General features: G+C 42.8%; 2 protein-coding genes across 2 annotated transcripts; one reads left to right on the top strand and one right to left on the bottom strand.

The window, feature by feature from the left end:
• Positions 1-77: 77 nt before the first annotated feature.
• rab24 (RAB24, member RAS oncogene family) lies at positions 78-6,846 on the top strand. The gene is made up of 9 exons (XM_062536534.1): positions 78-350; positions 1,445-1,580; positions 1,945-2,013; positions 2,725-2,803; positions 3,076-3,143; positions 3,292-3,391; positions 3,766-3,816; positions 4,000-4,059; positions 4,358-6,846. Exons 2-9 carry the CDS (start codon positions 1,464-1,466, stop codon positions 4,420-4,422), a joined length of 609 nt encoding a protein of 202 aa, XP_062392518.1. The 5' UTR covers positions 78-350; positions 1,445-1,463; the 3' UTR covers positions 4,423-6,846.
• A 2,954-nt stretch (positions 6,847-9,800) lies between these two features.
• On the bottom strand, positions 9,801-22,391 carry nsd1b (nuclear receptor binding SET domain protein 1b). The gene is made up of 23 exons (XM_062535861.1): positions 22,172-22,391; positions 21,524-21,659; positions 21,220-21,392; positions 20,612-20,798; positions 18,965-20,461; positions 18,685-18,815; positions 18,350-18,584; positions 18,048-18,148; positions 17,500-17,542; positions 17,170-17,339; positions 16,940-17,071; positions 16,518-16,641; positions 15,790-15,990; positions 15,066-15,245; positions 14,776-14,932; positions 14,433-14,638; positions 13,449-13,561; positions 12,652-12,921; positions 12,125-12,241; positions 11,356-11,497; positions 10,957-11,063; positions 10,469-10,673; positions 9,801-10,348 (listed from the first exon to the last, which is right to left on the bottom strand). Exons 1-23 carry the CDS (start codon positions 22,259-22,261, stop codon positions 9,801-9,803), a joined length of 5,265 nt encoding a protein of 1,754 aa, XP_062391845.1. The 5' UTR covers positions 22,262-22,391.
• Between the last annotated feature and the right edge of the window lie 427 nt (positions 22,392-22,818).

The raw sequence follows: 22,818 nt of genomic DNA on the forward strand, positions 1-22,818 counted from the left end.
ATTACGCAAGCCTTTTGACATTAGACGGTTTGGAACTTATGGGCTTCCGTCGCGCTTTCTGTTCTTGCATTCTCATGTTTTTGGTTCCTCTTGAGCAGTCCAGTCACAGCCCCATGGTCTCCACAGTAGTATATCAGACTGTGCTCTTCCCACACTCTGCTCGAGTGTTTTGAATCAGTTGAATAGATGTTATCTTCTAAGATGTGGAGTCAATGCGCACGGAAGCTGTTTTAGGAGCTGGCCCATGCTCAGCTCGTATAAGAAGTAGTATTAAATAGCTCGACGCTAACTGAACAGCTAGCTAGCAAACAAAGCAAAACCCATCTAGTCGGAATCTCTGTCAACGAAAGGTAAATAATGATTTAATTATACACTTAAACTACGTTTCAATAGTCCTCTTTTAAAGTGAACATGAGACCTAATACATATCACAGGTCCAATAATCTTGCCTCCATATTATCAAAGTTGGTATGCTAACGTTAATGTCTGAGGCCAAGTAACGTTAACGATGTCAATGATGAACAAATATCGTTGTATTGACGTTACTTGACATTATTGGCATTATCGAATAACTTCACATTTGATATTAGTTAGAAGCTGTTCTGACAGTTTCTTGTTGCAGTCTGAAAAGGTAACTGTGCGTGGATTTTGCATATCCAAGTCAACAGGCTAAGCTAACCTTAAGTTACACTAGCCTTAACAATCGAACCAGTCCAAGTTGACGTTGAAAACAGTATCAACAAAGACAAAACGTTATCGTTTAGCTAACTATCTTTTAGATCTTCGGCATTGCACTTTTCAGTAGCTAAGTGGTGATTGTTGGAGCGATAACGCAACGTTAACGATAGAAAAAGATGTCCCCATTATTGTTAGCATGTTAAAATGGTCTTGAGGTTGTTAGCCAGCTGCCATGCCCAATGTTATTCATACTGTTTATAATGGCTAACTTAGGACGTAAATGTTCAGATGATTGCTTTTATAATTAGCAAGTTGTACAACAAATTAACTACAATTAACCATGTGGTAAATGTGACGATATTCGCAGATCTCAGTAACATTATTGTCAACAAACTGTTTACCTGTTCTCAAATTTCCATCATGAGATTTCACAAGTTGGCCAACAAGTTGGCTGTTGTAGACATGCTTATAACATTAACTGATTATGTGAAGACCAAAAACGAAATAGCAGCGTCTCTTGCGGCTCCGCTAGCCAGCATGGTACTCTATGTTCTGTAAAATAGAGGAACCAACACCCTGTGCTATATCCTTGTCAGTTATTGTTGTAAATTATTATGGTAATAATCGTTACCTTAAAAGATGCTAGACGTGAAATTGTTACGCTGCTTACAGTAGCATTTCTTTGTACTGTATGTAGATTTGTTGGTTCCTTCTAAGTGTCATCATATTTTCCACTATGGTTATGTTTCGCCTCTCCTCTTCTCAGGGACGAAATCTTTCTGACCATGACAGCGATGCGCGTTGATGCCAAGGTGGTTATGCTGGGAAAAGAAAGTGTTGGAAAAACCAGCCTGGTGGAGCGATACGTCCACCACCGTTTCCTTGTTGGACCCTATCAAAATGTAAGGGCTAAACTTTAGTTTTCGTACTTGCTGTATGTCACTACTAATCTAATTCACTTGATACATTATGAGAGTGCCCGGCAGTGTCAAATATTCCAGTCAAACCAGTTCCCCTTTTGGCAAGTTCACTGTTGTATTTGAGCATGACCAACGTCTTGCCAAAGATGAACAACATCACAAGTTGGGATTAACCATTCTGGTGACAGAAAGACATTTCCAGAGTGAAGTTAATTGAAAGACTAAAATGGCATGTTGTGTAACAAAAACAACAAAAAATATTATTGTACATAAAAAAAAAACATACCAAGGGTAAATTCCCAGATGAACTGAAATCACACTAAACTTTCATCCTTTCATTTCATAGACGATTGGAGCTGCTTTTGTTGCCAAGCCAAACCATGTAGGAGATAAAGTTATAACTCTAGGAATATGGGTGAGTGTCATATAAGCTACTTTCAGATTATCGGCAGCTTTTGACCTAATTCTCATTTTTGCATGTGACCCAGATGTGACTTCCCAGTTAGTTTAGAAACACCCTTTTATATGTGATTTAAGATAGAAAAACAAATATGGTCAGACTCAATAATAGTTTGGAACTGCTCAGTGACAGAAAGGTCTAAGTATATTTCTATTGTAGCATGTTTGTGTTCATGTCCATTGACTCTTAAGTAGCAAAGTTTATGAAACTGAGGTATAGCTAATTGGCACTACCTACAGCTTGTTCATGGTAGTCATGCATGTTTATGGTTTTCATTGGTTTGGTAACCCATCAGTACATCATTCTATATGGTGCTATATTTACATAATGTTCCATCAAGCCCCTTATAGCTAATCAGATTCAGTGTTGTAATGTAGCAATATTCTAGTCAGGAATGCCTTTAAACGCTGGTGGATACCGCTGAAATGTCTGTAACATCCCAGTCAAGCATTTTGGCAGTTGCCTCCATCCAAATGAACTAAAGAACTGTTGTGCACTACAACATATAAATTGGTTAGTACGTCTTCCCCTCTTGGAACATGATCCCATGACCTTTATTTGGTAGAATATAGAGTGGTTGCTAAGCAGCTGAGTTACAGGAACATGTTACAGAGTTTTTGAAGAGCTGCTCATAAAGACCTGACCTTTGCCCTTTTTGAATGACAGGACACTGCAGGATCAGAGCGCTATGAAGCCATGAGTCGGATCTACTACCGGGGGGCACGAGCAGCAATCGTGTGCTATGGTGAGTTGGCTTGTCACTGTTGCTACCAGATCACTATCGAAGACAGTATTGTAGTCTCTTCTTACTCTTGTTATGATTGTTTGTTCTGCAGAAATGTTGGTGTGCAACCTTTTCCATTATGGTGTTTATGCTACTCTTTAGTCATCTAGCATCCTGTTTAATTCATATCAGCTCTTTTCTTAGTAAAGCTTCTTTGGTGTTGGCTCTTATAGAATATAACATAATTCAGAACAATGCAACTTACCTGTGATGTCACTTCCCTTTCCTTATAGACCTAACAGACAGCAGTAGTTTTCAGCGTGCCAGATTTTGGGTAAAGGAATTACAAAACTGTGAAGAGGTAATTTTTTTTGGAGGCTCTGACAAGAATTTGTATGCTTCTTTAATATTTGAAAATTAAATGGATCCATTAAAAGAGGATTCCAAAGCATTTGCTGTATTGGCTGGTTTAACATTGTCTTTGATATTGTCCTTGTTGTCTTTTTAAGCACTGCAAAATCTACTTGTGCGGTACTAAAAATGACCTAATTGAGGCGGACAGAGGTGCTCGACAGGTGGACTACCACGACGTGCAGGACTTTGCTGATGGTATAATTATTTTTCCACAAATCATTGAAGTTCTCTTTACTTTCATCTGTCTGGCCATTCAGTCTTTGTGCTTACAAGAACTCTGGTGTTCCTGTATAGTCCAGGAACAGTGCTGGCTCAATAAATGGGATATAAGGAAAGTGTCTCAGACTGAGTCATACACAAGTTCAGCCAGTCTGCCCTTAGGAGCGTTCATGCTCCAACGTTGCTGTAGAGACACAGAAGTAGGGTGTATTTGATAGGCTGCTGAGCTCAGATATCAGGACCCGTTTACCTGCGTTGAGGACTGAACCTTTGGTCTTAAGTGTGCAATATCTGCTAAGTGTGTCACTAAGTGTCATTACAGAGGCATCTGTCTTGTTTTTTTCCTGCAGAGATTGGGGCCCAACATTATGAGACTTCTAGCAAAACTGGAAATAACGTGGGTAAGTGGAATTTTCTTGTTAAGTGTTGGTAGAAGCCTTTGGGTTCTCTTCATGCTATACAGTAAGAATTCAGTGTTTTTAAGTGTTATGAACCTAACCTACTGTAACTGACCTGAACTAGACTAGCATTTTTTTGGCCAAAATTAAATCAAAAGACCAATTTTATGTTTTGTTGGTCTACAGATGAACTGTTCCAAAAGGTTGCTGAAGACTATAACAGTTCATCGTTTGAGGTCATGCCTGGTAAGACAACCTTTTCCTTACAGTTTACCAAGTTTAGGAAACTGCCGTTTGTCTTGACTAAATTAGACAAATTATGACTTATTACATATTGTTAAACTCAAACGTTTACTTTGACCGAACACCTTGTACAGAGATAATAAGACAGTTATTTATTTTAGAGCTGCTGACGGAGTCAGATACTCCTCAAGCCTGTGCTCCTCCGCAGAGGATGCAAAATGGCATTTTGAGGAAGTATTATTTTTTTGTGCTTCAGTTACAGATCAAGCGATTGACCCATTTCTCTTATCTCTCTTTGCAGAGGAGAAAGGAGTAGACTTGGGTCAGAAGAAGGACTCTTATTTTTATGCCTGTTGTCACCACTGACTGATGTGGTTTTGCCTGTGGCCAGCCAACTACACCAGAGCCTCTTGCTCCCAAAGGGGAACTTCATTCCTTGGTCATACGATCTGTGCATCTTTTTATCGACGGCATCCACAACAGAAACGCTGCCATTATCGTTTCGTGCCAAGCACCACAGTGTTGTTCTTCCTTCTGCTTTTCTTTCTTTCTTTTTGTTTGTTTGTTTGTTTGGTTCTCTCTGCAGTCATCCATGCCATGTTTTGGCAGGACAGGACCTCAGTGGTGGAGAATGAATTTTGTATTGTACCGAGTCAACACTCCAGCTCCTGGCTCTCTTCTGTGCCTGCACAGAGGCAAAGGTGTGGCGGAAGAAGGGGATTGGTGGCGAAGGCGCCGCCGTGATCCCAGCTGGAACAATGCCCCTGTCTGTGTCCTCTTACACCCTCTTCAGCGCCCGGCGCCTGTTCTGGTGGGAGCACCTTCTGTCTGCTAGAGACTGTTTACTTTACTCCTATTGCCTTCATTCTGCTCTCTGCTTCAGATGCTGATTTTTTTTCCTTCTTTCTGTTTTTTTTTTTTTCTTTTCAAAAGATAATTGCTCTCTGCAACCTATTTGATTTCGTTGAATGTTTGAACACTATTTATATCTCTCATTTTTGTTATTACTATTATTATTCTGACCGGTGAATGATGGAGGATGACCATTCAGAGTCATTCCATATGAGTAAAGTTGATCGTTCTTTCACCTCAGCAGCATATTCGCTAGTTCAGTGTTTCATCCACTTGACATAACTTATAAAATATATATTACGCCCACACAAAGAAAGCTGTGAGTAGGAATGCTTGTTCTCAAACCAGAGGAATTAATCAAAAGGCTGTGTAATTTATTTTGATTTGTACAATGTTTGTCTAGTGCATAAGTTTTGCACACGGAGACCCCTCTACCAAATTGATCTTGCACAGCGACAGAGCTGGCTGAATGGGCAGTGATGAATTTCGAAGAATGTCGTGTTTAATGTTTACAATGTTTTTAGTGGTTTGTTTTAATTTAATTCTACTTAATGTGTGCATTTTGAGGAACCTCTCAAGGATCTTTGTCTGAACATGTGAGGATATGTTCTCTTTTGTGCTGGCTTTACTATGTGTGCCTCGATAGGACATGTACAAAAGCATCATCTAGTTGGTCCTAACACAACGTTTCACTTTCTAGCTATGTTTACAGAGCTTAGTTTACAGTTGCTAAGATCTGGGACAAATACAGCATTCGGATGGATGTAGTAGTCAATGTGGATATGCATTTTTGCCTGAAAAAAGTGGTAAAGATGCTCATTATTATCACTCCTATCTTGCACAAATACCGTCTAGTCCTACTTCTGGATGTGTCCCACAAGGCGAATGACATGATGTAATTTCAGCTGGATGAGACATTGATCTGAACGACATAATTGAATAAGAAGTAAACCAGTCGTGGTTAAATTGGCCTTGTAAAAATTGACACTGACAAAGGACAGACATACAAGTAGGCATCCCATGAAGACAAATCATTGCCAACAAAATCATGCAGCAGCGCTCTGCTTTTGCAGTGGTCGCCTGGTGTTCAGAGCCATGTGAAGTGTAGAAGGAAAGTATGCATGTGTCTCTCTTTCTCCAAAAATAGATGAGACAAACCAATATCTTGGTCTCAGAGTGGTGTGTGCATTCTGCAGTTTGCGTAATTTTGTCGAAAACAATCCAAATTCTCAGTCATTGCCTCTGGGTTCTGGGATAACAGGTCTTCAAACAGGTTTTGACTTCGTAAAATGTGACCGATGTGGTGCCACTCAAGCACAAAACGACACTCCATTAAGTTCTTTGTAGTCTGCTTCCCTCAGTTTCCTTTAACCCCCAATGAATATTGCTGATGTGCGAAGCTCTTGTGCTGATGTGTCCAAAAGTGGCCCAAGGCTGTAGGAGAATGCTGTTCCTATGGTTCCTGGTTTTCAGGGGCCTGGATTCTCAAATGACTATGTAGCACTTGAAAACAAGTGTAAGCTGCATTACACATCTCGTTCCATATCTCTACACTGCCTCTTTTGACATAGGATGGACTTCTAGCCTGTTATGACTGACACAAGTGCCACATGGATGGTTGAGAATGCAGCCCCTGGAAAGGAAAGCGTTATTATCAGAACTTCTGCGATCTAATGTGACACTAATGGGGTTGAGCTGACCTATTCACCTGTATGGTGGGTGAATTGGAGATAATGTGAGGCATCTCAAAATAAAGTTCAGAAATATCAAGGCAAGTTTGTTTTTTATGCTGTGAAGATGTCACCTCATACACCTTTAGGGTACAAACACAGCACATACTAGTTTGCACATGTTTGATGTCAATGAATGTACTTGCTCTCTGTCACTTGTAGCATCGTAACATTGTGAATTATTGTAAATTACACAAGATATGCTAAATCGACATACTAAATGAATTCCATTTCTTCAGTAGCTCAACACACACTTATGAATTTAGCACTAAAATATGTGCAAAGTATTCCCTGTGTCGACAACAGATGGTCATTCAGGAAACGCGACCAAAACTGTAACACTAAAAGCTCGCCCTGAAAAAGAACAGAAACTTCTGATGGCATCCTTTATTATATACAGTTAGTTATAACACTCAAACCTTCTCATGTACATCTCTTTCATACAAAACAGCAAGTGCTTGACAGATCATCACATTATAAACCAAACTGTTACAGAACGAGAAACAGCAAGGTGGCCACATGACGTCTTTAAAAAGGCAGTAGAGAATGCGATGGTGTCAAATCTTTTGTAGAAACGAGACCATGACACTGTACATACACTAAAAACAAGAGAGGGTGTTCTTGTAATCTACAGTTGGGTCAAAGGTCAAGCCAGAATAGTCATAGTTTTGATTGCAAGTTCCAGTGTTCAGTAGCTCAGTCACAGCAAACCATCATAGACCCTTAAAGTATATTAAACTGACCAATTTTTGGGGAGCACCACAATGTTTACATAATTTAGAACTTTCTAAAATTGCACCAAATGAAAGAAAATAAATATAAACTTCACAAATGATATAAATTAAAATATGACTAAACATAATCATTCTTGTAATCAAAATCATCTAGATTCTTAGACCTCCACATGTCCCAATTCCTTGTTAATAACACAAAGTGTCATCTGAACAACCAGAGAAGACAAGATGGGCTCTGTGATTTGGTCATTTTTCATAAGAACAACTTAACAGCAGAGGGAGCCAACCTACCAAACTCCTGAATAACGCCACATATTCTGTCCTCATCATTTGCCCTGCATTGATCAAAATTTCACCACAATTTTTGACAGGACAAACTTATGGTACTTGCTAAAATGTATAATACTGTGGTAACTTGAATGCAATGCCAACTGGTATGTGTGATACAAAAGCAACAAGCTTCTGCCATGAGGAATTAACAGAGGTTTTCTCATGTTATATAGCATTTCCTACACTGATGTCTTTCACAATGCCAAATCCCAATCATAACCACAATAACACTGGTGCAAATACAGTAAGTTGCTGTGTATTAGCCTGAATGTGTGTATAAACTGAAAAAAAGAAAAGGATTCATCGCACCTGTGTTCTAAATGGAGTGCCCAATTGCCCAATGAATCTGAATCATATCATGCTTTAATCAGAGAGAAGAAACAATATATGTATTTCCATGTATAGGCTACTCATGCATTAACTTCATGGTTGAAGAAATGTGGCAAAATCGATGTATGAAACTAGTCAGGGACTTATGGCACCTTAACCCTTTTCTTTGGGCTCTATAAAATGCTAACGCTGCACTTGACTATATCCTCTAATAGGCATATTCAAGACTGGAATGCAGCGTAGATCAAATCAGTAGCAGTACACGCAGTACACTATCAGAACATATTGGGGCAATTTATGCTTACTGATGAAAATATCATTGTTCCTCACACAAGCACTGAGATTGTGTCACAGAAACTAAGAATGGATTTGTTTGGTCTGTGTAGATATGGATGGATTTGAAATGGTGAACAAAAACACATCTGTTGCCATTTGTGATGAATGCGCAGATCTCCATATAGAGATGCCTCTTAGAGAAGGACCAGTTTCACTGGTTTTCTTCTCTCTCAGAACAATATTGTCTCTCATAGTTTGTACTTTTAGTGACTAGAGTGAAACGTCTGACTTGTTTTGCCGCACTTTTAGTGACTACTAGAGTGAAACGTCTGACTTGTTTTGCCGCACTTTTTTTCTTACACTTACCCAACTGATTTCAATCACGAGAAAAAATTGCAACATCTATGCCGAGCAAAAATGCATCACATTCTGAAAGTCGTGGAGATTTCTGAACTACAGAGTAAAACACCACCTCCCGTTGAACAAGTGGACGCCACCTTGTTGGTCAAACAATCTAGTAACATTTCAGTCTCTCAATTTCCGTCTATGACTTTGGAGAAAAAAACAAAATTATCACACACACAGTGTCATACTCCACCATGTAGGAAATGGCAAAGAGCATTCCCTGGACATTAAGGTGCTGCCCACAGTATAACAGTCTTTTCTTTGTGCGTTCCACCTATCTTTAGAATATAAATATAACACAGACAATACACTTGCAATTTTTTTTTCTTAGTGCTAAAATGACCATGAATCAAAACAGCAACATGGCAGACAATCTGGCACTTTAAAACTGAGATTAACAACAATGTTGAGGGATGGGGGGGATTGCTCCCATTCATGTTACAGGCTACAAAATGAACAACAGGATCAATCCAAGCCAAGGCTTTCATTTGGTAATTCAAGCTCATTTATCCACAACAGCAGAGCTTATATGTAATACAGATCCTCAATTCTCCATCAGTATCGTTATCTCATGCCGCCTCTCCCATAGTTGTCTGGCTTAAAAAGGATCATTTGTGGTAAGGCAATGGGAAGAAGCCGCAAGATGCGTGAAGGATGACCTCAAATTGGTTTATGTGTTTCTGTGGTGTGGTTGATGTTTCTGTGTACATGTGTGTGTGTGTGTGTGTGTGTGTGTGTGTCAATATTGGAGGGCTGGTATCAGTGGGGCATGTCCCCTCTGTCTAAGGATCTGCCTCTCCCTTGATCTCATTGTCCTCTACTCACCTCCTCCAAAAGGCATGACATGTAAACATGACTGAGAGGGATTAAAAAAAACTACTGAGTCAAAATGTGACCGAGTGAGTGGGATAATGAACTGCTGTTAGAAAAGGCTGATAGAGACCTCTCCAAACCACTGGGATAACTGTTAGAAAGACCCATGCTATGAAACGGAATCGATGGAAAGATGTGAGACGTCCTTTTTTAATCGATGTAGCTATAGACTATATTGTATGTTCAGAGCACCTTGTGTTAAGAGTAAGTAGTCTTATGGTTCCTCGGATTCCCCCAGCGCCGTGTCTGGCTCCCCTCCTCTGCTTTGAGCAGGGCCCTTCTCTTCTCCCTCCGGCGGCTCTTCCGTGTCTCTCGTCGGCTCGTCGCCGGACGTGCCCGGAGTGTGCGGCTCGCCGTGGCGGCTGTGCGTGTCTCCGGAGGGTTCGGGCGGAGCGGCAGGATGGCATGCGGGCGAGGGGGAGTCCGGAGAGGAGTCTGCCGGCGGGCCCGGCGGCAGCGGCGGCTTGCTCGCCGGTGGCGAAGTGGCCTCGGTGTCGGTGGCGGTGTCGGCGTTGCGGGGGAACGGGGAGGACGGGGGGCCGGGGGAGGAGGGAGCAGGCTGGTACTCACGGATCTCGCCGGGCTCCAGCGGCTCGGGGCCGCACGGGTCGTGCTCGCTGCAGGACAGGCGGCCGTCCAGCTTGGAGATGAAGAGCGTGCCGTCGCGGTGCTGGGCGCAGAAGGAGCTGGGGCACATCTCGCAGAAGGAGGCCGCTTCCTGACCGCACAAGTCGCACTGGTGCCACGGGCACTCCCAACGACCTACGTACAAGCACAACAAATCAAACTCCAACAAACAAATACGTTCTTTCGAAATTGTTCTATCTGACCGTTCCATGACGAGGAGGTGTACAACTTGTAGTTGTTGTGGGGCGTAATCACCTGCGGGTCTTTTGGTGAGGCTGAGGCAGTCTGCGTGGTACACCTTCGGACAGCCTGGCCTCTTGCAGGACACCAGCTGGCCGGAGTCCCCGCAGCTGAAACACTCGTCCTCCCGCTCTCTGGTCACCTCCACCTTGGCCGGCTTGCGCTTCAGCTGAACCTTTCGCTTCTGCCTGCGCGCCTTGTCCTCGTCACGGGGCTGGTTCTTGCCAACAACAAAAGCGAGAAATCAACATGGGAAGAGATGGATTCAGGTCTTCTATACATCAAAAAATGTATGTAAAAGTGTAGCTAAGTTTAAGTAGTTCATATTACAAAGGAGGGCAACTAAGTATTGTTGTAAAAGCATCTCTCGAAGCATTGTTACAGCCGTCTGAAGAGTAAAGGTGTTTTTGTTTCCCTTAACACAATCTCATTGCTATGATAGTGCTCCACTTAGACGCTATAATTACACCTTTTCATCTCCCTCCTACGTCTACCATGCTCACCTTTGGCCTGACGCCGAGGAAGCCACTACAGTTGGATGCCCCACATTTGCACACAGTCTTCCCGTTGCCCAGGCACTCGAGGTTGTAGTTGAATGTGAGCTCTGTGCCTAAAAGAAAATGTTTATTTCTTTTAACTTGGGAGTGGTGTGAGGGAAACGGTGTCCTTGAAACAATTATAGAACGTAAACAACTGTCTACGAGTTCATTTCCAAGTCTTTTTGAAAGATCTTTTCAGAGCCTTGATCCCTCTACCAGATGAGTGTGTGTGTGTGTGTGTGTGTGTTCTCTGACACATGTGGTCTGCAGGTTTAGGCCCAGCATCATCTTCCTCTACTGTATTAGACTGGAATCTTCAGTCTGTCTAGCGATCATCCTTAATAGTGTGTGCTGGACACTCACCAGCTGTTACGTCTTTCAGAGCAAACAGTCCCACACGGGTGTCTCCATTCACCGTCCACTTCTGGGTCTCACAGTTCGGCTGGCAGCAGTGGTTCATAAAACGAGCCTCATTTCCCTTGGGCCCTGCATCAATGATTCGGTCCTGAGGACAGGAGTCAGACAGAGAGAGAGAGAGAGAGAGAGAGAGAGAGTGAGAGGGAGATGTGATGTACATACTTATCTTAAAACCGGCAGAGAAAGAAACAAAGGTCCATTTCATACAAATGGCAAATTTTGGATTGAAAAATAGCTTGTGGTGGCAATACTCAGAACAAGATTCCTTGTACAAAGCCAAGCAAACGCAGACCAAAGCCAAGCATTAAAAGAACATTAGATAAACCCTGAATGGTTGTAAATCTACGACTGTAATGGATGTGTGAGTTTTCATTGTGCACTGGGGGAGAAAGGTAATGAAGAGTCTAGCTGTTAATGCAGAGCTGCAAGTCGTAACTTCTACCTGCCTATTTATGGCGTTGAGTTGACAGCATGCACATCTAAATCAAGCAAAAATGTTTTTTAGATAGCATACATGGTTTTTCTTGATGTGAAAATAAGCTTAAAGCAAGATGAAGAATGAAAGTGAAGTTCTCTGTGACTTTAATTTATCAGAAAGCAGTTTGTCTGGGAGCTTTCTGCTGCTAATAAAGAGGAATCTACGTAGGTGTTTGCCATGACATGAACATTTCAGAATTAAAATATACAGTACGTATTACAGTAAACAGCTTCTGACCTTATCCAGTGTCAGCATGTAGAAGTTGCCGATGTCGTTTTCCTGTGCATGTTTTATTCGAGCCCGACACTCTTCCTCATCAATCACTTCTCCAACATACTCACTCACAAATGCCCCCTAAAAAGAACAAAACAACAAAACATTTTTAAACTTGACAAGGAAATAGAACCTCAGAGGAAGCAAATTTAAACTTCCAGCTGGCTATCACCAGACTAAGCTCAATCTTTCGAGACTGAATATTAGTCTGGGGAGTCTGCGCTGTATTTTTTTACTGCACAAGAGGCGTGATCAACGGGCATATCGGTAGTTCAAATGAGTCTGTATGCTTGGATAGTCCTTCAGCCAATCAGACCAATGATCTGGTGAGCCAGTTTGTGATTGATTCCAGCAAACGTGGAAAGGAAGCAGGAGAGTTAAATCTGCAGGTTTCCAGACAGAATTGCAGGGTGAAATCCAATCGCCAGCAGATCGGGCTGCATTTACCCAGTCTAGGTTCTTTAAAGTCTAGCTGAAAGTTGTTGTGGTACCTTTTTAATGTCCAAGCAGCAGCGGAGTCCCCAGCCTCGCGTGAGCGTGCGGAAGATCTCCACCTGGGAGTACTGGCGCTTGGTGAAGCTCTGGTTCTGGCAGCGTTCGCCCGCCGGGCACACCTGCGGGTGGCACTCGTACAGCAGCATGCGGTTGATGCACTCCGAGTCGATGCCACACGGGTTCTCGTCGGACGCCTTGCAGTTGCACCGGGGGATCTCTGAGAGGTCAGCAGTGATGATCTGGACTTTGCCTATGGGCCTGTTTACCTATTCAATCAAAGGAATGACAAGAATGCCAATCTAGGTAGTGGAGAAGAGTAGGCCTAATGTCCCTAGTATTCAGAGGCTATTAGATTTCCGTTAACTGAACAAGTTTGCTATTGTTTAACTCAGTGGTTCTCAAACTGTGGTACGGGTAAAACCGGTGGCAGCGGACTCTCTGTTGTGGTACTCTGGGAGTCTCCAAGATGTTTTATTTCTTGAAGTCTAAATAATCACTTCAAATGATAGAAAATTACATCTAATGAAACATTTAATTTAAACTAGTTTTTGTCTTTCTTGAAAAAACAAACAAACAAACAATGCAAAACAGTGTGTACAATATCAAATATATTTACATTGGCCAACAGTATTTTAATGCTGGTCAAAATGGTGGTACTTGGAGAGGAAATTGTTCTCTGAGGTGGTACTCGCTGTAAAAAGTTTGAGAACCACTGGTTTAACTCATACAGCCAGATTGAAATCATTTTGGTTTAGTTCCCTGTACATTCCCTAGTTTGATGTCCATGTCATACCTTTATATGCCTGTAGGGTGGTGGCTTCTTGTCATTGCGCCTGTCTTCCTGAAGTTGCCTAAGCTCCTTCTCCGCCTGCAGTTCCTGAAACCGTTTGGCAGCTTCCTCAAGAGCTGGAGATGCAGAGTAATGACAGAGAATATGCACTGTAAGATACTAATTTAATGAGCTTGGTGGTAGAGAAACACAGAACGCCCTATCCTTTCATTCCATGTTTTGATTAAAGGAATGTTCCAGAGCAAAAACAGTCTAGGGTATGTCTCCAGAAGCTAACAGGTTCAAACAGTTGTTTGAGAGCATAATTACATTAATTGGTGCCGTTTTGAGCAAGACAGTAGTTTGCATTAACACCAAATTGTCTTACAATGCAAGTGCAAAGGACATTGATACACCTGTCACTGCCATCTTGAAGGAAAGGCCCAACAAGTCCATAAGCGAATGAAGTGTAAACCAGAGTAGCCGACTCTCATCTCGCGTTCACTGACTATGGCTTGCGCTGCATTCGTTAATCATCTTGTTAAAGCCTCTTCTTCAACGTGGTAAAGGTATGGTAAGGTAGGCTAAAAATCATACCCTAAAATAACACTTACAACATTTACAATACTTTGATTTGTCTGTAGACCACCTCACCACACTACCACAGAAGTGTCATTCTATTTGGAATATTGTCAGTAGTGAAAAATAGAGTTTGTTTTAAACATGTCTCTATGCCCTATGCACAATTTGGTGTTAATGCAAACGACTGTCTTGGTCAAAATGGCACCAATTAATGTCATGCTCTCAAACAACTGTTTGAGCCTGTTAGCAATTGGAAATAGACCCCAGATTGTTTTCGTTCTGGATCATTCCTTTAAGATACAGTCTGATATTAATAAGGATGATAATATATTAATAATAAAGGAGGAGAAACGTTGTCAGGTCTGCAAGTTTGTAACAACATCAGCTGCCAACTGTGAACCTATAACCCTGCAAGAACTCTGGCACCTTTTTTGTAAGTGGAGTCGACACCTTTCCCCATCTTTTCCTTGCCGTTGGCATCTGCCTCCATGTACGGAAACACTCTGGCCTGGTAGGTCCACAGGTAGTCGTTGGAGCCGAAGAAGTGCACGGGGAACTCCCCCAGGTCGTGCCTCATCCGTAGAATGTTGTCTGGGATGTCTCTGGGATGACTGACCTCAGCCGGCCACCACCTGCTGGGATGCAGACACATCAGGCTGAAGAGGACCATCTCAGCACGGGCTGCAAGGGCTCACCTCATGCAAGCAAACACATGTGCAGACAGACAAGCAAACAAAAAAAAACGTTGTGAATTTTTGTCTAGACTGACCTGTATCTGCCTACTTTGACCCAGACCACCTCCTGGTAGTGAGGTCGCTTCCCAGCACGGCAGTCATTGCAGAACCAGCTTCCCTCTGGCATGCTGATGTTCAAGCATTCTCTGTGGAAAGCTGCAGGGCATGACTCACAGCACAGAAGACTGCCCCCTAGTTTCGAGAGAGAGAACACAGGTAAGACAATTACCATGTCAATACACCACAACTGACTGTGAGAGTATTCTATGTGCCATAAGTTGCTGATCTGGCCCTGGCCTGGTGTCCAGCAGGCTTGAGGACTGACCCTCGGAGCAGACAAAGCACCAGCTGACGTTGACGTGCTCGTGGTTGCGGCAGCCCTTGCGGGGCACAAAGTGGTTGGGGCACAGGAAGCTGTTGGCCGTCAAGGGGATGCTGCCAGCTGCCATGCAGGAGTCGTTGGCGTGATAAGCAACTGGGCACCTCACACAGCGGGTCAAGTGACCTAAACAGACACAACAAAAACAAACACAAACACACACGCACACTCACACACACACACACACACACACACACACACACACACACACACACACACACACACACACACATCAATACAAAAATATGCAGACTTGATTGGGATGAAAGTGTGCTCAGATGACAAAACACGCCTTTGGGCTGGAAGATTTAACTGACCAAATGATCTGTTCTACTGTTGCTCATCTGTTCAATCCTTCTATCTAATATAATCTAATATCTACTCAGTCTTTCTGAAATGTTGTGGGCCTAGGCCAAGGAAGCACTGAAACGCAGAAAGTTAAATGCTCCTAAGGTTGACTGCCATGTTAAATATAATTAAGATATAGTTATTGTGGTGCATCATGCTATTTCAATGATTACTGATTCACTACAGTTATGATTAGTTTGTTTTGATTACTTGCACTTGATGGGAGATCCGTCCCTTTTGGGGAAATCCCCCAAATCAACAGAATAAGAAGTCATTCAACACCGTGTCCATGGGAGGCGTAACACAACAGAGACAGACTCACCGCTGGACGCTGAGGTGCTGGTGGGGTTGGTGATGAAGCAGGAGAGGCAGACGTGCAGAGAGCAGCGGAACCCGCAGGCCAGCGGCACGGTGGGGGAGTGCTCGATGATGCACTTCTCGTGGTAGAACTTGCCGCACGTCGGAACCACACAGCGCTGCGCCGCATCCCCCGACTTCCTGCACACAAAACAGGGGTGCACACCTGTGGGAGTGGACACAAGCATGAGAGGAGACTCTGGGGCAACAACCCTGCAGTGGACTTCAGGCTTTGGAGCACAGACAGGAGGATGTTTTTTTAAGTTGCATAAACAACCACTTGTTTGGTCAATATCCAAAGAGTACAGTCATTTCCTGTGTATTAGCATCATTGTGTTTAAGCCGTAGGACAGTGTTTTATGCAAGTTAAAAGAAACAAAATCATATTAATACCATATTAACTGCCCCGGTGTATTAACCTCATAGCTGAAGAACTTTTCCAAAATCGATGTATAAGCCGCGGCCAATAGCTGGGAAATTACGGTAAAGGATATGTTTCCAAAGCCTTCCATCAATCCAATTAATGACTGAAATGAAGAAACGTGAACCACCTATTGCTGGCCAAAAAGCTGTTGCGGAATGTGGAACACACTGCTTATCAGAATACAAATAGGGTGGGCCCTTAGTGCTGTGTTGAGTTCAAACCAAACTAAACCACTAGCAAGAGAGAACGATAGAATGGCACACCCTTACCAGAACTACACTCCTGACAGACAAACTTCCTCTGCAGAGGCTCTGAGAGACCGACACAGCGTGGATGGAAGGATCCGTAACACTGTCCCTCGCACATGATCAGATCCCCAGGGTTCTCACACACCTGACCGGGGACAGAGCACAATACACCATATTTATGGATCTACGTATATCACTTCACTGCCACAGTAATCTTGGTTACTCGCACATCGACACTGATAACAAGTAACCTAGAAATGTCTAAGAAAGTGTGCCACCTTTGCTTTTCTGCACAGAATGCATTCTACCCTGCAGCCTGCTCTACTTGTAGCCATAATGTCGCCTCTGGGTGAAGTGATTTTAAGATCATTACTTTACATCATAACTTGGACATATGGCATAGCAATGTAATATCATATCACTGTAATACAAACCCAGCTCACCTGACAAACATTCTCTCGCAGCATAGCAGTGTCACTTCTCTCTTCAAAATACCTCTTATGAAGAGCAGGACTCTCCGCAGTAGCAAAAGGCCCAGTCGACACCATAGAAGAGTCAGTGGTGGCTGAAATCACCTGATGAGATGTCCACAACGCTATTGAAAACTGAGCAAATTATGATTCTTTATACCATTGATAACCTAAGAGTGATACTAGAAGATGAACATACTGACCTCTGAGTTAAAATCATCCACATCTTCTTCATGGAAGTCAATTAAGCTACCACTTTCGGAGGCAGCAGGTGAACAGTCTGGTTCTTTTTCCAAATTTAAAAGGGCTGGGGAGTCGGTAAGTCCTGGTAACATTGCTGTCTTTCCTTTCATTTTGCCTGAAATCTCTGAGTCTTTACAAAGAGTAAGATAATAACACATCTAATTGGAGTTCACCTTCACCAATGCCTTCAGCAAAACACATAGGCAATTAACCATGAATAATACATGTATACATGGTGTCAAACTTGATAATTAAGTCTTTATAACTTCTAAAATTCTAATCATACAAACCTGAGATGATGTTATGACCAGAACTACTTTTCAGTGCTTTCACCTGTGAACGAGAGTGCAGTTTAACATTACTGAAGGAAAGGCCTCAATTTCAATGTGGAGAAAAGCAAATCCAAAAGAGGGCATTCCCAGACCCACAACCCTTTCACTAGGATTGATCTCAGGCATTGATCACCATTCCATAGAGGATCAGATTACATGATTCATACCAAATCATACCATCACATCACACTTACATGTGGTTATAGAATCAGATGCCAGTTTGATTAACCACCCTAATAGATGGATATATATGTGTGTATGTGTATGTGTGTGTGTGTGTGTGTATGTGTGTGTGTGTGTGTGTGTGTGTGTGTGTGTGTGTGTGTGTGTGTGTGTGTGTGTGTGTGTGTGTGTGTGTGTGTGTGTGTGTGTGTGTGTGTGTGTGTGTGTAGTCTGATTGTGCACAGCTTCGATTCAACATAATACTTATATGTAATATTCTACAACAGAAAACAGAATTTTAAATAGCCTATGTGATAGCATGGACCCATGTCGACCTGCCTCACCTTTCTCTTTAGCGTTAAAATGGGCTCTGCCTCTATTGAACTTTCCAGAAGCTTCAGGGTGGGCCTCCTTTGTCGCTTTCTGTTCAAGAGTTGCCCATCAACTGGAAGAAGATGATATGATTAAAGAAGAGAGTTCCTTACTTTAAACAAATGGAGTATCATTTCATGTGTTCAGATGAATAAAAAGAAAACTAAATTTGGTGGAGACTAATAGTGCCCGGGAAGCACTTGATTTCATCTGTTAGTTATCAATATGATGATGAGATGATAATGATCAATGAAAGTTATGAGGGTTTTCATACCAGACTCAATTTGCTCTTGATTCAGTACAGATCCTTCATCACAACCAACCTCTGGAGGTGGAGTTAGCGTGCTGATTGGTAAGGCCTGGCATGTAGGGTTCTCTGTGATTGGTGGTGCGATTTCTTCATTGGTCTTCAAATCTTCTGGGGGTGGGGTTTGCATTTCAGGAAGTGACCTTGAGATTCCTTCCATTTCTTTGTCTGGTGCAAACCCTTCTTGATTTATGATACCCGACTGGACAATCAAATGGCAGAAATATGAAAATATAACAGCAATTGAACATGCACATCCCCCTTGAGTTGTGTATGTTGTACATATCGGAGTTATATTTTACCTGAGCTGCCTTTGCAGATGACTCAATTTTTTTCTTTGCTTTCTTCCTTGTGGAAAATATCTGATCATATTCCTCTGTCCATTCAATAAGTCTTTTGCTGGGTTTTCTAAGGCGTTTGGATTGTGTATGTGCTATGGATAACAAGATTTCAACAACTTTGAGAAGACACTCAAGTACAGTTAGTTTTCAATTTTGTTCTTAGTGGCACTTTTAAACACCAAATTGTACACCATAATATGCTTTATTTAAATGCTGATATACATTTATAAAGTCTCCTTACCTTCTGTGGAGTTAGTCTGACTAACTGATGTACCTTCATTTGAGCTGGAAGCTCTGCCTTGGTCTAGACCATTCTTTGGCACAGAGACTCCATCACCCTTGAAGGAGGTGTTTAGTGGTCGTTCTTTCTCATGACCACTGTTGTCCGTCTCTCTGCTGTCCTGTTCAAATTTCTGCCAGCGCTTTTTCGGGGCGCTGTCCAAGAAATGTACCCCAGTAGCATCCTCTGCCAGCAGAGACCGCTCCTGTATGTGCCCATCCAGAGGAACTCCACCAGAAGCACACTCAAAAGGCACATCAAGGAATCCTGGGCTGCTCTTTGCTCCAAGTAGTCCACTCTTTGGCCCTCTTTGATTCACATTTGTATAAGAGTACTTATACAGGCTGCTGGTCGGACTATGTTGCGGCTTTTCTGCTCTCTGTCGGGACCCTGATTTTTGCTTTGTTTTTGGCTGCTTTGTCTTCCTTTTTGGACAACTTTTGCCCCTGGCTTGGGAGGCCTTCGCTAGACAGGTCAGTAGGTCCTCTTCTGGAAGCAGGGATGGTTCCTCTTTGATGAGTGCACTTGGGCTGTCAGGCTCCAAGAGAAGAGGTTTACCTTGTATTTCCCGAGTGTCATGCATGTCCTTGAGAAGCATTAAGAAAGTGCTAAACTTGTAGTTTGTGTCTGGTTGAAAAGACACAGGCTGGCCACTGTCCTCATCTGTTAACGATTTGAATGTGACTTCTTTCATGTCAGCAAGATCATCAACCATTAAGACTAATGGCTGTGGAGAGGCAACTGGAGGTTCCTCACACACCTCTCCTTCTGTCTTCACAGAATTGGGTGGGGAGGAGATGGCAACTGGTTTTGTGGTTATCAGTGAAGCTTCATCTTCAGATTTGATTGCACCCTCACTATCCTCTGGAGACAGGGGTTCTACTTGGTCTTTGTTTGTAGTCAGAGAGGTGGCATTCTGGGATTTGCAATCAGGTTCTGCTGCTGCCATTTCTTTTGGAGTGAGTTTGGTACAGAGCTTTCCCCCTTCACTCTTTATGGGCGTGGGGCTTGTGTGGCCAGAAAGAGATGTTGAAACAGCTTTATCTTCCTCCAGGGCTTTGAGTGCTTTAATCATTAGGCGACTACTTGCCGGGAGGCACTTCAGTCGACCCTTTAGGGCCTGCATGGACTCATCAGAGAGATGTTCCAGACCTGGTGTTTTGTTTCCCCTCCATTTTGTGCTCGGCCCTTCAAACGTCTTCTTCCTGCAGACTCCCTTCACAAAGGAGCTTCGGACGAGTTTTATGCCTGGACGGCTGGTGCCTCCAAGCGAATGCCCCTTCCCTGGTCTGCTGAACCAAAGACCACCCTTCTCACCCGGGACCCTCTCCTCCTTCTTTATAATTGATGGCTGAGCTGATTGTGTTTTAGATGGCCGTTCATTGGCTTTAGGACACAAAATCCTTGGTACCGAGTCAATATCCAAATAAGGATTATCTCCAATTCCATCTGGCTTCTCTTCAGTAGGGACATTTTTAAAGTTAGAGACATGTTTTTTTGTAATCAAACTGTGTTTAGGACATGGATTCTTTCTGACTCTATGTATATTTTTAGAAATGTTTTTGTCTGTTGTTACCAATGGGTGGCTTGGGTGCAAGTCATCACCACCTGAATGGACACCGCCAGAGGATGACTGGCACATGGGAGTTGTTGAGATCTTGTCTCCTGGAATAGTGCTACTGAAAGTCTCATCTGAAACATCAGATTCACACATGGACTTTTTCGGCTGGCCCGCGAATATGGCTTCAGCTTCTGCCACGCTGGTCTTCCAGGGCTCGAGAAACCTCTTGGGTATCTAAAACAACAACAATGGTCACAAGGATTATAAACATAAAAGTGTTCACTTTCCATGACCAGACCCCTACTTTCTAATACATACCCTAGATTCAACCGAGAATTAAAATGATCTATCTAAAATGTTATGTTTTTCTCAAAAGTAAAAAGTTTCTGCAAAGATTGTTTGTTATTTACAGAGGCGGACATCCCAGGTTCATAAAGTAAAAGTCCTGCCAAATATTTGATCCAACCATTTAGTGAGCCAGCTCATCCTGATTACCAGTCAGGTAGATCAGATAATTAGTCATATATTATCACCTGTGTTAAGAGGTAGAAAGAATATATGACTATAGGTACTATAGGCTATAGGAATATAGGTAACTTTTACTTTCAGGAACCGTGATGTCCGCCTCTGATTATTTAAAAAACAAAACAATTACAGTGTATTTGTAGTTTTTGTCTCTTTGTCTGCCTCTCCTCCTTAGCACAGGTAGATGCTCAAACTCGTGACCGCCCTCAAAAGTGTGTGTGGCCTTCCCAGGCACCCAGGCCATCTCCACGGGCTCCCCAAATGTGCGGACAAAGTACTGACGACAAGGTCTGTCGCTTGACTCTGAAGAAAGTCCAGAGTACACAAACGTCATACAAGACTGTTTATCACACTGGTCATTTAATCGACACAATAACATGCTCATGTAAAATCAGAAGCTAAAAAAATACTTTCATTCGTGCATCAGGTCATACCTTTTATTCTGTGGTACACTCCCTGTGTTGGGTTCAGAATCACCTGACAAGGCCACCATGGTCTGCGATTGAACTTTGCCCATATTACCTCCCTTTCCATATACTTCACCAGAAGACTCTTCTTTGGGCTGCTGGTCTGCCAGTAGACACCAGACAAGATGATGTTATATTATATGACATCAAAGCTCATTCTCCAGGGAAACATTTGAATTATTCATATACCGAAACTCTATATGAATGATGTAATATGTACATATTTGCATGGATATATACTCAAGAGCATTTTAGTCATTTTCAGTGCATTACATGTATAATTTCATGGTATCCCAAGAGATTTACACGGTCATGCATTGTTATCCAAATCAACTCACAAGGCAGTGAGAGTTGTGTGCCTATAGCATAAATGTATTTCCATGACTGTCCTTGCAAGCAAATCATTTTGGTGACTCAGTCAGTAGCAATACCCACATTATTAATTCATAAACAACACTATAAAGTGTAGTCAACTAATTCATCTAACACCCTGCGTCTAAACTACTGGTATCAGACATGTTCAACCATCCATTGGCTAATGGACTATGTCGTGTCAGTGGTTATTTGGTCATTTACTACTTTGGAAAAATAAAAAATAAAAACACCAGGACTTGCCATTGTTGACTGTGTGGGACTGGATGCCCCCCAGTCATTGTCCACATCCTCATCTGGACCGTCTTCACATTCCATCTCTGTTGTTTCCATAACACAGCTGTCTATAGTGGCAGGAGCTGCCCTCTGTTTGGCCACGATGTGCTTTGTCTTGGGATCCTCATCAACCGTGTGACCTCTGGTGACCCCAACTTCTCCTGCTGTGCCACAGGTTGACAGTGAGTCATCTGACCCTTGACCTTTCCCTTTCAAAAGTGCTTCAGTGTCTTCCTCTGCCTCTGGGCCTTCATCTCCGTCCTCTAATAAAATGGACTCAAAGTGCAGGCAGTGTTGGTCTACAGGGCCCAGCGTGTGCTGTCCAGTGCTTGCATCAGATGGACCTGACAGGTCATCCTTCTTCTCAGAGTTTGCATCAGGAAGAAAAGCTGCAGCCACTCTGGCATCGCTTGAAGTGGCCTGGTGTATGTGCTTAGCATACCTGGTTCTGCTCACTCGTTTCCTTATGTGTGTGAGATTCGTCACCTCCTGAATGTTCCTCTCAGGAAGAGGCAAGTTGGGGTGGCTCACCATGGATGTCAGGTCCCGCAGCCTCTTCAGGGGGCTGTAAGACAGAGAAGGGTACTGCTGATTGTATTTCTGGACTGATGAGC

The sequence above is a fragment of the Sardina pilchardus genome, chromosome 5 (genome assembly GCF_963854185.1).
Source record: "Sardina pilchardus chromosome 5, fSarPil1.1, whole genome shotgun sequence".
Lineage (NCBI taxonomy): Eukaryota > Metazoa > Chordata > Actinopteri > Clupeiformes > Clupeidae > Sardina > Sardina pilchardus.

What these genes read in the sequence shown, in the direction of transcription:
- rab24 (XM_062536534.1), top strand. Translation starts at nt 1,464, where the DNA reads ATGACAGCGATGCGCGTTGATGCCAAGGTGGTTATGCTGGGAAAAGAA. An exon ending in TTATAACTCTAGGAATATGG is followed by an intron (nt 2,014 to 2,724) that starts GTGAGTGTCATA and finishes TTTGAATGACAG; the next exon opens with GACACTGCAGGATCAGAGCG. An exon ending in CGTGCAGGACTTTGCTGATG is followed by an intron (nt 3,392 to 3,765) that starts GTATAATTATTT and finishes TTTTTCCTGCAG; the next exon opens with AGATTGGGGCCCAACATTAT.
- nsd1b (XM_062535861.1), bottom strand. Translation starts at nt 22,261, where the DNA reads ATGGAAACAACAGAGATGGAATGTGAAGACGGTCCAGATGAGGATGTG. An exon ending in TTTTAACGCTAAAGAGAAAG is followed by an intron (nt 17,543 to 18,047) that starts GTGAGGCAGGTC and finishes TCTCGTTCACAG; the next exon opens with GTGAAAGCACTGAAAAGTAG. An exon ending in ACATGCTGACACTGGATAAG is followed by an intron (nt 11,498 to 12,124) that starts GTCAGAAGCTGT and finishes TCCTGTCCTCAG; the next exon opens with GACCGAATCATTGATGCAGG.